This window comes from Typopeltis vanoorti, chromosome 26, assembly GCF_054136105.1.
Source record: "Typopeltis vanoorti isolate ZY-2024b chromosome 26, IOZ_Tvanoo_1.0, whole genome shotgun sequence".
NCBI classification, from domain to species: Eukaryota; Metazoa; Arthropoda; class Arachnida; order Uropygi; family Thelyphonidae; genus Typopeltis; species Typopeltis vanoorti.
This window is the reverse complement of record NC_143574.1, coordinates 22,000,790-22,013,769: the sequence shown is the minus strand read 5'-3', so window position 1 is coordinate 22,013,769 and position 12,980 is coordinate 22,000,790. Positions and strand designations below refer to the sequence as shown.

The 12,980-nt window shown below is 33.1% G+C and overlaps 1 protein-coding gene across 3 annotated transcripts in view; it reads left to right on the top strand.

The window, feature by feature from the left end:
• Window positions 1-12,980, top strand: part of Ctl2 (Choline transporter-like 2) — a 278,235-nt gene that overhangs the window by 151,889 nt on the left and 113,366 nt on the right. For all 3 annotated transcript variants that reach the window (XM_090414973.1, XM_090414971.1, XM_090414972.1), the window contains 2 exons: window positions 943-1,055; window positions 11,391-11,513. In XM_090414973.1, coding sequence (XP_090271099.1) covers window positions 943-1,055; window positions 11,391-11,513 — 236 coding nt within the window. The remainder of the gene's footprint in view (window positions 1-942; window positions 1,056-11,390; window positions 11,514-12,980) is intronic.

Below are 12,980 nucleotides of genomic sequence, written 5' to 3'. Positions count from 1 at the left end.
CATCCAATAAGTGGGGAAGTGGTCTCACACCAGGTGACGAAATTCATCTCCCACCTAAAGACAATCACAAACATCCATGCTCATGTTAGGATTTGAACCCATGACTTACTGGTTGGAGAGCTAATATGTTACCAACCCAGGCCAGGCTACTCAGCTAATGACATATTTATTATGTCATTAGCTTAAATCTCCTTAACAATCTCAACATCCACAATGTATTCTGGTAATGTGTTCCAGTCACCCACAATTTTCCATTTAAAAAATCTACTTCTCACACCCTTCATCACTATACCTTTCCTTAGCTTCTAGGAATGGCCTCTTGCTTCTCCCCTCTCACTTTCTGCTCTTTTTTATAATCCACTCTATGATCACCTCACTAACTTAAACATCTTTAGCATTTCACATCTTTTCTATCCATAACCAGCATTCCAGAGTTTTAATATTGCTTTGGTCACTTGTCTCTTGGATCTTCTTCAATGGTTCCACATCACAGTGAAAACTATGTGTACCAAATCTGAGCATAGCAGTCCATGTGGGGTTTAAACAATGCTTTAGTAGTTCTACAACCATCTCTTCCTCCTCCCCTCGTTGTCAGTGTACTCCTTATTATAGCAGCAATGTAATATGTAGTCTTTGCAATGCTGAATCTTACTATACATCCTTGAACTTGTTGACAATCTCAGGCACTTGGTCTTTCACTAAATTGTATTAATTCACCAATATGCAAACTTCTTTCTCTCCCTTTCCCATTAGAAGATCTCAGTTTTTCTTCACACAAATGATGCCCAATACAAATTCAGTTGACACATACATATCATGATAATTTCCTTAATTATTTTTTAATTGTAAACCAGTTTTCATATAAATGCATATGACCCTTGTTAAATAAAACATTCTGTTGAAATTGGAATATTCAGATGACTACTTTTCTTATTTATGCAGTGGCTTATTGTTTTCAATGGTTATCTCATTCATTTGGATTCTCCTTATGCGATGGTTTTCTGGAATTATGGTGTGGTTAAGTATCTTTTCTGTGATAGGCCTCTCAGTTTATGGTGAGTAAAAATTTAATTGTAATTGTTCTTCTTATAGGTATGTCTACTTATAATTGCTTAAGTTAATCTTTTCTTATTATGAATCATGCAGAAATATACTTTTCTTCTTAATATTTTTTTATTAAGGTATAGCTAAATAAAATAGAAAATTCCTATGAGGAACTACAACAGGAAATAGATAGATCAAAAAACAGAGAATTCATGATAGTGATGGGAGATTTTAATACTAAAATAGGACAGTTTGTAGTAGACAAAAAGATGTGATGGGACAATTTGGATATGGAGAGCTTAACGACAGAGGAGAACAGTTACTACACTTCTGTAAAGCAAATGACCTAATGATTGCAAACACATTGTTTTATCAACATCTTAATAATAAATATACATGGACATCCCCAGATGGTAATATAAAGAACTGCATAGATTATATCATCATAAACAAACAATGGAAAAGATCAGTAAATAATGTTTGAACATTAAGAAGTTTTGATTTTGACACTGATCATGAAATATTAACTGCCAAAGTGTAAGTAAAATTTAACAGGAAAAATAATAGTAAAGAAGAAGGATTCAGTCTATCAAAACTAAAAGACAGTTCAATCAGAAGTCAATTTTTAGAACAGTTGTGCCTGAGATTAAAACCCTCCATCTCTCAGAACAGGAAATACTGGGAAGAAGGAAAAGAAACAGTGTTATCAATTGCAAAAGATATTCTAGGTAATAAACCCAAAATAAGCAATCAGTGGATAACCCAAGAAATTCTAACCACAATAGAAGAAAAAAGAGAGACTAAGATACTTTGTAAACCAACAAAACAATAAAGAGAATAGAGAAAAATACGGAGCACTAAAAAATAAAGTTGATAACCTGTGCAAAAAAGCCAAAGAAAAATGGCTAGAAGAAAAAGCTAAAAAATGCCAAGAAGCATACCGACAAAACAGCCTAAAAGTTTTCCATGACACGACAAGAGAAATTATAAAGGAATTCTCAGCAAAAGCAGTAACAATGATAAACAACAAAATGACTGAAACTGAGAATATTGAAGAGATAAGGAAAATCTGTTGAACCATTTTAAGATTATCTTTCATCAAGGAAATAAAACTACAATGCCAAAAACAGAAGAAAATAATGATCACCCAAAAATCTTAAAAGAAGAAGTTAGATAACAATAAAACAAATGAAAAACAATGAAGCACTGGGTATTGATACTATCGCTACTGACTGTGGTCATATGGTGACAGTGCATCAATAGAATATTTAACAATTCTATTCAACAAAATACTAGAAACAGGAGAGATACCAAAGGACTGGAGAACTAGAAAGGTCATCCGAATATACAAGAAAGGAGACAAAAGAGATTGCAGCAACTACAGACCAAGCAATTTACTCTCCCACACCTATCAAATATTCGTAAGAATTATATAAAATAGATTAAAAAGCACCTATGAAGAACTGATAGGCACCAAACAAGCTGGTTTTCAAGGAAACTATTCAACAATAGACCAGATTTTCACATTGCACCAACTAGTAGAACTCAGCTTGGGAAGATCATAAAGACCTATATTGTTGTTTTGTAGACTTTAAACAAGCTTTCAATAGCATCAATAGAGAAATTCTTCTTGAAGTTCTACTATAAAAAGCAATAGATAGATAGATATATAATACAGTTTCTGATAAAATATTACTCTAAGACAAATGCAATAAGACACACTCACAAAGAGATCTGAAAAGGAGTAATGCAAGGATGTCCACTATACCCATGCCTATTCAACATATATCTAGAAGTTGTAAAGAATGCAATAGATAATGAGCCTAGAATCAATATCAAAGGTTTAAATATAAATAATATCAAATATGCAGATGATCTTGTTCTTATTGCAAGAATCTCAAATGAACTACAAAGATTGATAAACAAACTAAACGAAACCTGTAAAATATATGACATGGTAATAAATATACAAAAGTGATGAAAATAAGGAGGAACAAAACTAACATCTCAGTCACCCTAAATGGAGAACAAATAGAACGAGTAGATAACTTCATATATCTTTGATCAAAATTAACAGAAACATTAGATGCACTCGAAACAATCAAACACAGAATAGTGATAGGATGGACCACCATGGAGAAAATTACAGAAAATCTGGAAAACAGACAAGATATCTAAACAAGCCAAAATCAAATTATATGAATCAATAATTATACCAACAGCTATGTATGGAGCAGAAGTATGGGCAATTAAGAAAATAGAGGAGAAAAAACTGTTGGCATTTGAAATGAAATGCTTGAGAAAAATAAATAAAACAAGTTGGATAGAAAATAAAACAAATAGCACAGTTAGACAAGAATTATCGTATAAGAAGACAATATTAGAAAAAATTAGAAAACAACTGAGATAGTTTGGCTACACTGTACGCATGGACACAGAGAGACTAGCTAACATCCTAATAAATACGTTTACAACCGAAAAAAGAAGACCGGGAGACCAAGAATCGCCTGGCTGAAATCAATAAAGAACAGTTCAGGATGTACAATTTATAATGAACTTTTTCGAAAAGCAAGGAATAAAGAAGATTGGAAGATCCTGCTCAATGGAAGACTCAACCCATCTTAGATGGTAGAGTAGAAGAAATAGAAAGTCATATGACAAAGCTGTTTTGAAAAATTTCTCCTCTAATGTTTATCTTGAGGTTTAAAACTTGCTGTGATAGTACTATTATTATGTGACACCTCCAAGTAGTCCAAAGACTCGTTGAGGGAGGGCACCCACCCACAACTCTCCATTTCCACTACTTAATCCACCAACTACAGCGAATTGCCACTACCATCCTTATCTACTGCCCCCCCCCCCCCATCACAAGTAGTATTTTTTCTTTTTGTCTATAAATTGCATGTGTATATGAAATTAAAAACCTGAGTTTTCAGGAGAAAAAAATCCTGCTACCTCTGTATGAGATTGGCTAACTCATGTTCAGTCAGAAAAAAAAACCATATAAAGATTCCTCTCATCACAATGAGAATCGAACTTGGGCTTTCTCCAGTTGTAGGGCGCAATGTACTGTTCTTCCAATTGCGCTGCGGAGGTGGTAGTATATCAGTATGCTGGTGAAAGGTTTTATGCTTGGTCACAAATTAATCTAAACTTTTTTTATACAATGAAACTTGTGGTGAATTCATCACTAAAAAACACGTACTAACAACAGTTAGTATGTTTGGGATTATATTGATCAAGTGCATATAATAAACAACTAAGTTTCACCAACTAAGGCTGTTGGCATCTTCAGGGTACATAACTGATGTAAGAGGCACTGAAAAGTAAAAAACTGTTACAAACTATAATCAACCGTTCCAATTATGTTAAACAAAGAACAGAGACCGTACAATACATTCATGGAGCGTGGATGATATCACTTGTTGTTATTTAGGAACGTTCTATAGTTGGCACTATAATTCAGTTCTGGCAAGTTGAAGGATCTGATAAGGGTCTTCCAGATCGTGGGCAAGATTAGTCCTTGGTTCCTGTTAAGGTTTTGTATACAGCGGGCAACTGTTGTGGCCTCCTTAAAAATTCGGGAGCGGAAGTCCTCCTCCATGTAAGGAATTGTGCTTCTATAAAAAACAAACATACAGTTAGTATGTTTGTTTTTTGTGATAAACTGAACTTGACATTTGGATTAAACTCAGATTAAACAACAATAGCTTATATTGTTGTTTAATCCTTAGTTTGGATTAAATTAAACTTGGATTAAACAACAATAGATTATATTGTTGTTTAGTCCTTCACACACACACACACACACACACACACACACAAAGGGAGCACAAAACTAAGTGAAACACTGTCTTTGTATGTGTGTTACAATTCTTATATTGTAACTCCCTGATGATGTGTGTGTAATTGAGATGAAATGGTATTGAAGAATTAAATATTATTTTTAATCCTTTCCTGGTGCTGTTTCACTCCATTAAACCTTCAACCTAATTTCTTCTATCACTTAAGCCTTAACACATGAAGTAGATAAAATAGTTGAGACAAATGTCTTCTACACAAAGTCTAGTCAATTTTTTCCTCTCTCTGCATTGACAGTATTTTCATTTCAGTCTGTTTATTAAAGCCATTTTTAATGAAACTTTGATTGTCATGAATTATTAGGGTTTTATTTTATCTAATAATTTTGTCAGATATTTAAATTATGTATTTAAAAACTATTCATATTCAAATTTTGCATACCTTTATTGATAATATAATGATTTTAAAACAATATTTTATTTTTCTCATATTATTCCATAAATGCAGCTATTTTTCAGTTCACATCTGTAACTCAAATGACTTGTATTGCATTTTCCAATTTATACTGCAAACTTGCCAATTCTTGCCAATTAATTACTCGATGACAGGTTAGAAGCTGCTGTCATAAGTGGTTAGTTGGCAGAAATGACATGCTTGTAGTAATTTCTGTGTTTTTATGAATTATTATTATTTATTTATTTGTGAAGTAATGATTGAACATAATTTAAAGATTCCAAGATATTATATTCTTGGTTTAATCTTTTATCCAAGTGTAGGCAAACAAAGTTTGCACCTGAAGTTAGTTCAGTAAATAATCGAACAGTATGCTGGTTCTTGATGTAGGCTGTAGGTTCCTATTTTACAATAGTAAACGAGCACAAGGTGATTGTGGATAAGTATTAATTTGAAATTGTGAATTCTTTTTTATCTTAATATCTAACTTTATATTCTTCATATATTTTAACAATACATTTATTAAATCAATAAATAAACTATATAAGCAAAGTGGATATTAGATCCAGCATTATTTCAAAGTCGAATGTAGAAACTATGAAAGAGTTTACAGGAATGCACTCTCCGGCATTCACGAGTTGCCTTTGTGCAGACTACTTAATAGACATAGATGCTGCCCAAGCATCTATGTATTCACCTTTTATTAGTCATTTTTGATAGGTTTCACTAGCCTGACAGCTATTTTAATAATTAAATAAATAAATTATTTTATTGATTCTTAAGTCTTGCTTTTCATTTGAAAGTAAGTTTGTATTTTCATAGCAAGAGTGAGAGATGGTAGGACCCCCATCTCCATACACACAAGAAACTAAGTTTTTCATCATGCAAAGACAGGCAAACCATATAGAGAGCACACACACACACACACATAATTGGCAGATATAATAACTAGCCTTCTATTCCTAGTCAGAGTTTTTTTTTTTTTTCTAAAAAATCTTTTATTCATCTCCAAGAGTTCTTTCTATTTGTTTATATAATATGCATTCAAGCAGGGTTGTAATCCACTAAGCAATTAAAGTAATGCCTAGGAGTGGACTTAGAGAACTGCAAAATCTGGTAAAATTGTATTCCAACCATTAAAAAGCACCTTTAAAAAAATACAGATTTTCTTGAATTTTTCTTGAATATATGCTGCCCCTATTCAAGAAAATACAGATTTTCTTGAATAGGGGCAGCATATATCCTAATAATGGTCCTGCATCCAACTCTCTTATTTTGATAATTTAGTCAGTTATTTATGCTGAAGTAATTTTTTGATGAACAGTCCAGCATCTTGGCTAGTCATTCCTTGCTGTTGGATGCTGATACCATCTTGAATAATAATCTTCGGCACAGACTTTATTAGTTAACACTTCACTCATTTTTTCGCTTGTTTTTAATTTCTTAACTGTGGAAGAGGAAAAGAAACCTTTTAATTTTTTATTTATGTTCAACACATTTTTTTATATTCTTAGATGATGAGTTAGCTGGTCTCATATGGAGATGACAGGGTGTTTCCTCATCAGATTTTTCATCCCATTTTCACAAATCAGCAAACCAGCATTAGAAGACATGCAATTAATAGACTTAATACACTACCCTCATAACCTTAGTTGCTTCAGTCATAAATTCAAATAAACCAAACTAAATAATCTTAGATGAACGAACATCTGCAAAAGTCTGGCCAAACCTAGTAATATGATTTACTTAACACATTTTCAAGGGAAGGAAACAAATCAACTTCAGGCAGGACAGTAGAATTTGTCAAATTCTTTCTGTTTGGGTATCTGGTATATATTGGTAGTTGAGTACTAGAATGAAAATAACCCTGTATAGTGGAACTCATCTGCTTCCCCCCCCCCATAAACACCATACTGCATAGATGCAAGCAAACACAAAGTACATTTTTATTATACCACTAAAAACAGCACACACAATCAATGTATACTATATTTAGTAAAAATTAGAGTATTTAGTGTAATTAGAAACAACTGACATGAACACAATACTGCATAGTTTCAAACCAAATGTAAAAGTTTTATTGTAGCAGTAAAATATAGTCTTACTTGAAGTGCAACTCAAATGAGATATAGCCTGGCATGAACTTGTTAATATATAAACACAAAATTAATTTAAAATTCTAAAAATAGTTATAGCAAATATCTTATAATAGGCATAGTAAAAATGCAAATTTCATTATTAAGTTTATTTGAATACTAAATAAATATGTAAAAAATTACTTAATGTTACAAACGTCTGAATGTACTGCATCCATATTTCACACGTCACTGTTAATAAGATGACAGTACACCGTACTATTGCATACCATTCCCCCTCCCCAAAAAAGAGCACTGGTCTTAGTTGCTTTAGCCGTAATTCTAAACAGAGCAACCTTAAGTTTAACAAAGCAGAAAAAGTATAAAAGCACTGAAAGATAATTTGAAATAAAATCTTATAGAATAAAAATAAAAAAAACTTAAAACAGATCTTAAAAATATATGAATATAAGGAAATAAATTGAAACTTTGATAAGACATTAAAAGAAGTTCAAATGATTGCAAGACTGATAGGTGAAAAGAGAAAGGCAAGGCAAGTGCACAAACTGAAATGTGTGTAGGCTCATTTGTAGCAGGTCACTTATCACTTTCATACAGACCAGTAATTTCTTCTTTGCTCCATGAATCACCAACTGTAAGTTCATTTCAATAATAAATTTAGTTTAATCCTTTATCCAAGTGTGAGCAAACAAAGTTTGTGCCTGAAAGTATCTTCAAGACTGGGGTAAGGTAGTACAACATCGGGCAACTCGTTGCGAAGGTGGAACAAACTAACATCACTCCTATCTCAGTATCTCCCATAATGCAAAACACATCTCCTTGCAGATATATATAATGTTATGCATTAAGGAGATGTGTTTTGCATTATGGGAGATACTGAGATAGGAGTGATGTTAGCTTGCTCCACCTTTGCAACGAGTTACCCAATGTTGTACTACCTTACCCCAGTCCTGAAGATACTTTCAGGTGCAAACTTTGTTTGCTCGCACTTGGATAAAGGATTAAACTAAATTTATTATAGTCTAACCAAGTGAAAAATAAACTTTCAACATCTTTCTCTAAATCCAGAGTAATTTAATAAAAAGGTGGCACACCGTTTGGCAACTCCTATAGGTAGAGATGACCTTGCTAATGCTTCTGCCTGGTATCTCCACTTGGGCCTGGCTCCCACTGAAGAGACCTCAATAAAGGTCGAAACTAGTCTGGGTAGTTGCCCTTCCCTTAATGCATAACATTATATATACATATCCACAAAGAGATGTGTTTTGCATTATGGGAGATACTGAGATAGGAGTGATGTAAGCTTGCTCCACCTTTGCAACGAGTTGCCCGATGTTGTACTACCTTACCCCAGTCCTGAAGATACTTTCAGGTGCAAACTTTGTTTGCTCACACTTGGATAAAGGATTAAACTAAATTTATTATAGTCTAACCAAGTGAAAAATAAACTTTCAACATCAGTAAGTTCATTTCATAAATAATAGGTATTTGGAACCATCTACTACAATCAGTCCTCGATATACAACAGGATTCCATTCTTATGAGTCTATCCCAAGTTGAAAAAGGTCATAAGTAGTAAATCACTATACGAACCATAAGGGTATGTTAACAATTAGCATGCCTAAATGTTCAAGTGTAGGTCTGTTATCATATTTTGAACTTTTATTATTTGTTTATAGTGAAATAATACAATGTACAAATTATAACATAGTTACTGTACAGTACTGTACTGCAAAAAATGATGAAATATGAGGGTGCACTGCTTCCATAAACTTAAAATAATCATCTGTAAACACATGGAGCAAGAATAATTCTTCAAAGCTGTTGATTCATTAACTGGATGATCAACAAAGGAGGCAAGAAAATTCTACAAACAAATAGAGGGCACAGCCACGGGTTCTCCACTCTCTTCACCCCTGTCAAATTCTTTGCTTCTTTATGGAGCCTTTTGAAGAAAAAAAGCCTTAAACTCAGCCTCACAAAAACCCACTGTCTGGTTTTTGTGGGGCTGATGGATGATGTGTTCGCTATTTGGCCACATGGGCTAGATACACCACGACTTCTTAACACACTTAAACAATCACCACCCCAGAATCCAGTTCACCTTGGAAAAGGAAAACAGCAGTCTCCCTTTCCTAGGCACTCTGATTACACACCAGCCTGATGGATCCTTGGCTTTCTCTGTTTACAGAAAACCAACCCATACAGGTTGGTTTTCTGTAGATGCATTCACCAGCAATCACCCCCCTCCCCTTCTCACAACAATATGGGATTATAAAAAACTCTATATAACAATGCTAAATTCATCTGTTCAGATAACAGTGTCCTTAATACTAAACTTAACCATATCCGTAACAACTTCTTAGCCAATGGATACAACCGCAAAAAAATCTAGAAAATATTAAAACCAGTTAACTACAAAGTCCCCTCCCCCTCCCTTCATAACAGCTTACACTAAATCTATCACATTCTTTATGTCCGCAGCATGTCTGAAAGCTAACAAAAATCCTAAAAAATATGACCTGACTACCTGTTACAAACCATATAAAAAATTAGCATCCCTTATCTGCTCCACCAAAGACTGGCCGCTTCCCCTAGACCTACCTGGAATATACCAGGTCCCTTGCAGTTATAAACTACCCTACTATGGCCAAACAGACAGGACAGCTAATATCAGGATATCCGAACACGAAGACTACATCCGGTTTCACCCATACAGTCACTCAGGACTTGCAGATCATGCACTAGATACCCACCACACAATACACTGGAAGAAAGCCACTTTACTACACTGCAGCAAATATAAATATGAAAGATTATTCTTGCAATCAGCCTCAGCTCTAAAAAAAACTTTCCAAACCTCGACAAATTTGGAAGCATGAGACTGCCCCAAATTTGGGAAGCTTGCATCCTAAGAACATCAGTCCAACAGCCAAGACAATCCAATTTAGCCCACTAGGGGGGCACCTTTAGGATTCTAGGACCAACAGCAGTTGCCTTCTTCAGTCTCATTTTCTCATTGTTAGTGCCTGTGTGCATGTATCATAGTTTTATGTTCCCAGAAGATGGCAATGTAACATTGCCAAAATATTGGAAGTTATTGATTAAAGTTTTTTAATTAATATTTTAGTATACATTACCATTTCCTGAAAAATTTCAAGTCATGTGTAACCAACATATAAGTTTATCTAATGGAATAATGAAGTAAAGGTCATCAGTACTTCACTGAAAATTATTTTCTTGATTGTAATTAACATTACAAATAGCATTAAGAATATTATTTTAGATACCAAATTTGGGTAAATTAATTCTGTTTATGTTGAAAGAGAAACACTTTCACATATAAAAAAAAATTAGATTGGGCATATTTGTTGAATAATTGATTTTAAAGTACTTCCTTTGAAGTACTTTCAAAGGAAGAGTTTTTGCTTTTGTTTATTTTGTTAATGATGTTTTTAAATAAAGGGTGTGCAAATGAATGGCAAGAAATGAAATGAGAGGAATGATCAGGTAAGTAGATCAGTTTGAACATTAAGCATGATTATTCCCCCCCCTCCATTTGCTTTACTTATAACAAGTTTTTTTTTTTTTTTTAGTATCAGTTTATGTATAATTAACATTGCTAATATGCACAGGTATTTGTAATGCTTAGATGCAATCAAACTCCTGTTATAGTGGAAAGTTTTCTATAATGAATTTGATAGAGCATGCCAGTAATGCTATAAGGTTTTGCCTGGAACTTTCTGGGAGTGTTATAGTGAACAAATTCACTATAACAGTATTTTTGCTATGTTGAAATACCTGTGTGTTTTTTGACAATACAGATTTGGCTGCCATACATGCTACTGTGTATATGAATTAACATTGGTGTAAAAAATAAGTAAACATTGCTGCTAACTTGAGTATCCTTTCTGTTTCACTGAATATGATATTCTTCAAAACCTATTGTTATTTAAATATAACCATTAATTAAACAGCATGATGTTTTGTTTCTAGCTTGCTATTTCAGTTTTACAAAATATGTGGAATTGAAAAATCAGGAAGGTTCGGATGCTAAATTGGAATTCACTACTAACCTTGATAGCTATCTAGCTCTGAAGAGGACCTGGATAGCTTTTGGTAATATTCATGCTTGTTGCATATAGGAGTACTATTACAAAATTAACATAATAATTCAGACATACAGTATATTCTACTTGTTTGTTGTATTTATCCTTTTTATTTACCCAGTTATATAATTTCTTTCTGACTACTAATTTATGAAGTTTATCCCTTTTTCATCATATCTAGATAAGTCACTTTTTTTGATAATAAAATGACAGTTGAATTTTCCAATGAAAAACTGGAAATCATAAATCTGCAATTGGAGAGGGCACTTTATAGAAGGTCTATATGAATACACACAACATGCCCTCCACAAATCATTACTTTTTTATTCATGATTTCACAGTTTCTATAGTTTTTGCATTATTTCAATGCTATTCTTCTTATGCAAAAATTGTGAAAACTGAAAATCATGAATTAGAGAGAAAGAGAGGACGTGATTTTTGAAGGGCATACACACAGATGTAAGATGTATGCTTTTTCTACATGCAGATTTAGAGTTTCCTGTTCTTTACTGGAAACTTTAAATCTGCAGCTAAAACTCTACAGAGTCCAGTTCTATACAGAAAAGGTCACAGCTGTTTACATTACATCTATAGTAGATATCACTGCCTGTGAATTCAGTCACTAGATTTAATAAATATGATTTATGCAAGACCACATTGCATTGCTGATGCTTGTGTTGGATTCTGATTAGAGTAATTATTATTTGCTTCAGAATCCAACATGATCTTCCATCACAAAGGCTAGACTTGTAAATATTATTTAATGTAAACAACTTATTTACAATTTAATATTCATATTACTTTAATTTTGTCTAATATCTAATTATTTAATCAAAGATATATGTATTAATAATGAAAAGACTGTATTAAATTTAATCTATTTTAATTATTACTATGTTAATATTATAAGAACTTGTATTTGATAATTTAACTGCGCATTAATTGAAATGTTAATATTCTCTATTTATTCCTATTTGTAGAAATTTAACGTTATGTAATAGCTCAATTTTATTATATTTTGTTTGGTTGTCATGGAGATGTATGTAAGTGAGCGAGTACGTTTTTTGGAACACCACGTGAGGAGAAGGTTTATTAAAAAAGAGTTTTAGAAAGAAATCACGAGAATAATTTAGGCGGGAAGAATGGATATAAAAAAGGATTAACGCTGAAAATATAGGGGAGATTAGATTATTAAGAGAGAGAGAGAGAGAAAGGAGAGAATTGGCATTAGGTTGGAATCGGAGCATTCAGCATTCGGGAATCACAGTGCGATAATAGCGAGTCGGCAAATCACTCAAACAGCTAATAAAGTCTACTAGTCAAGAAGCAGTTAGCTAACAAGTTGTAGAATAACAATTATAGCTACAGAAAACAGCTGAGAGACTATTAATTAGACTAGCAATACTTGAGTTGAGATTTAATTTCAGGGCCGACCTGCCAAGGACACACAGAATCTTGAAATAAAGCATGGAGTTAC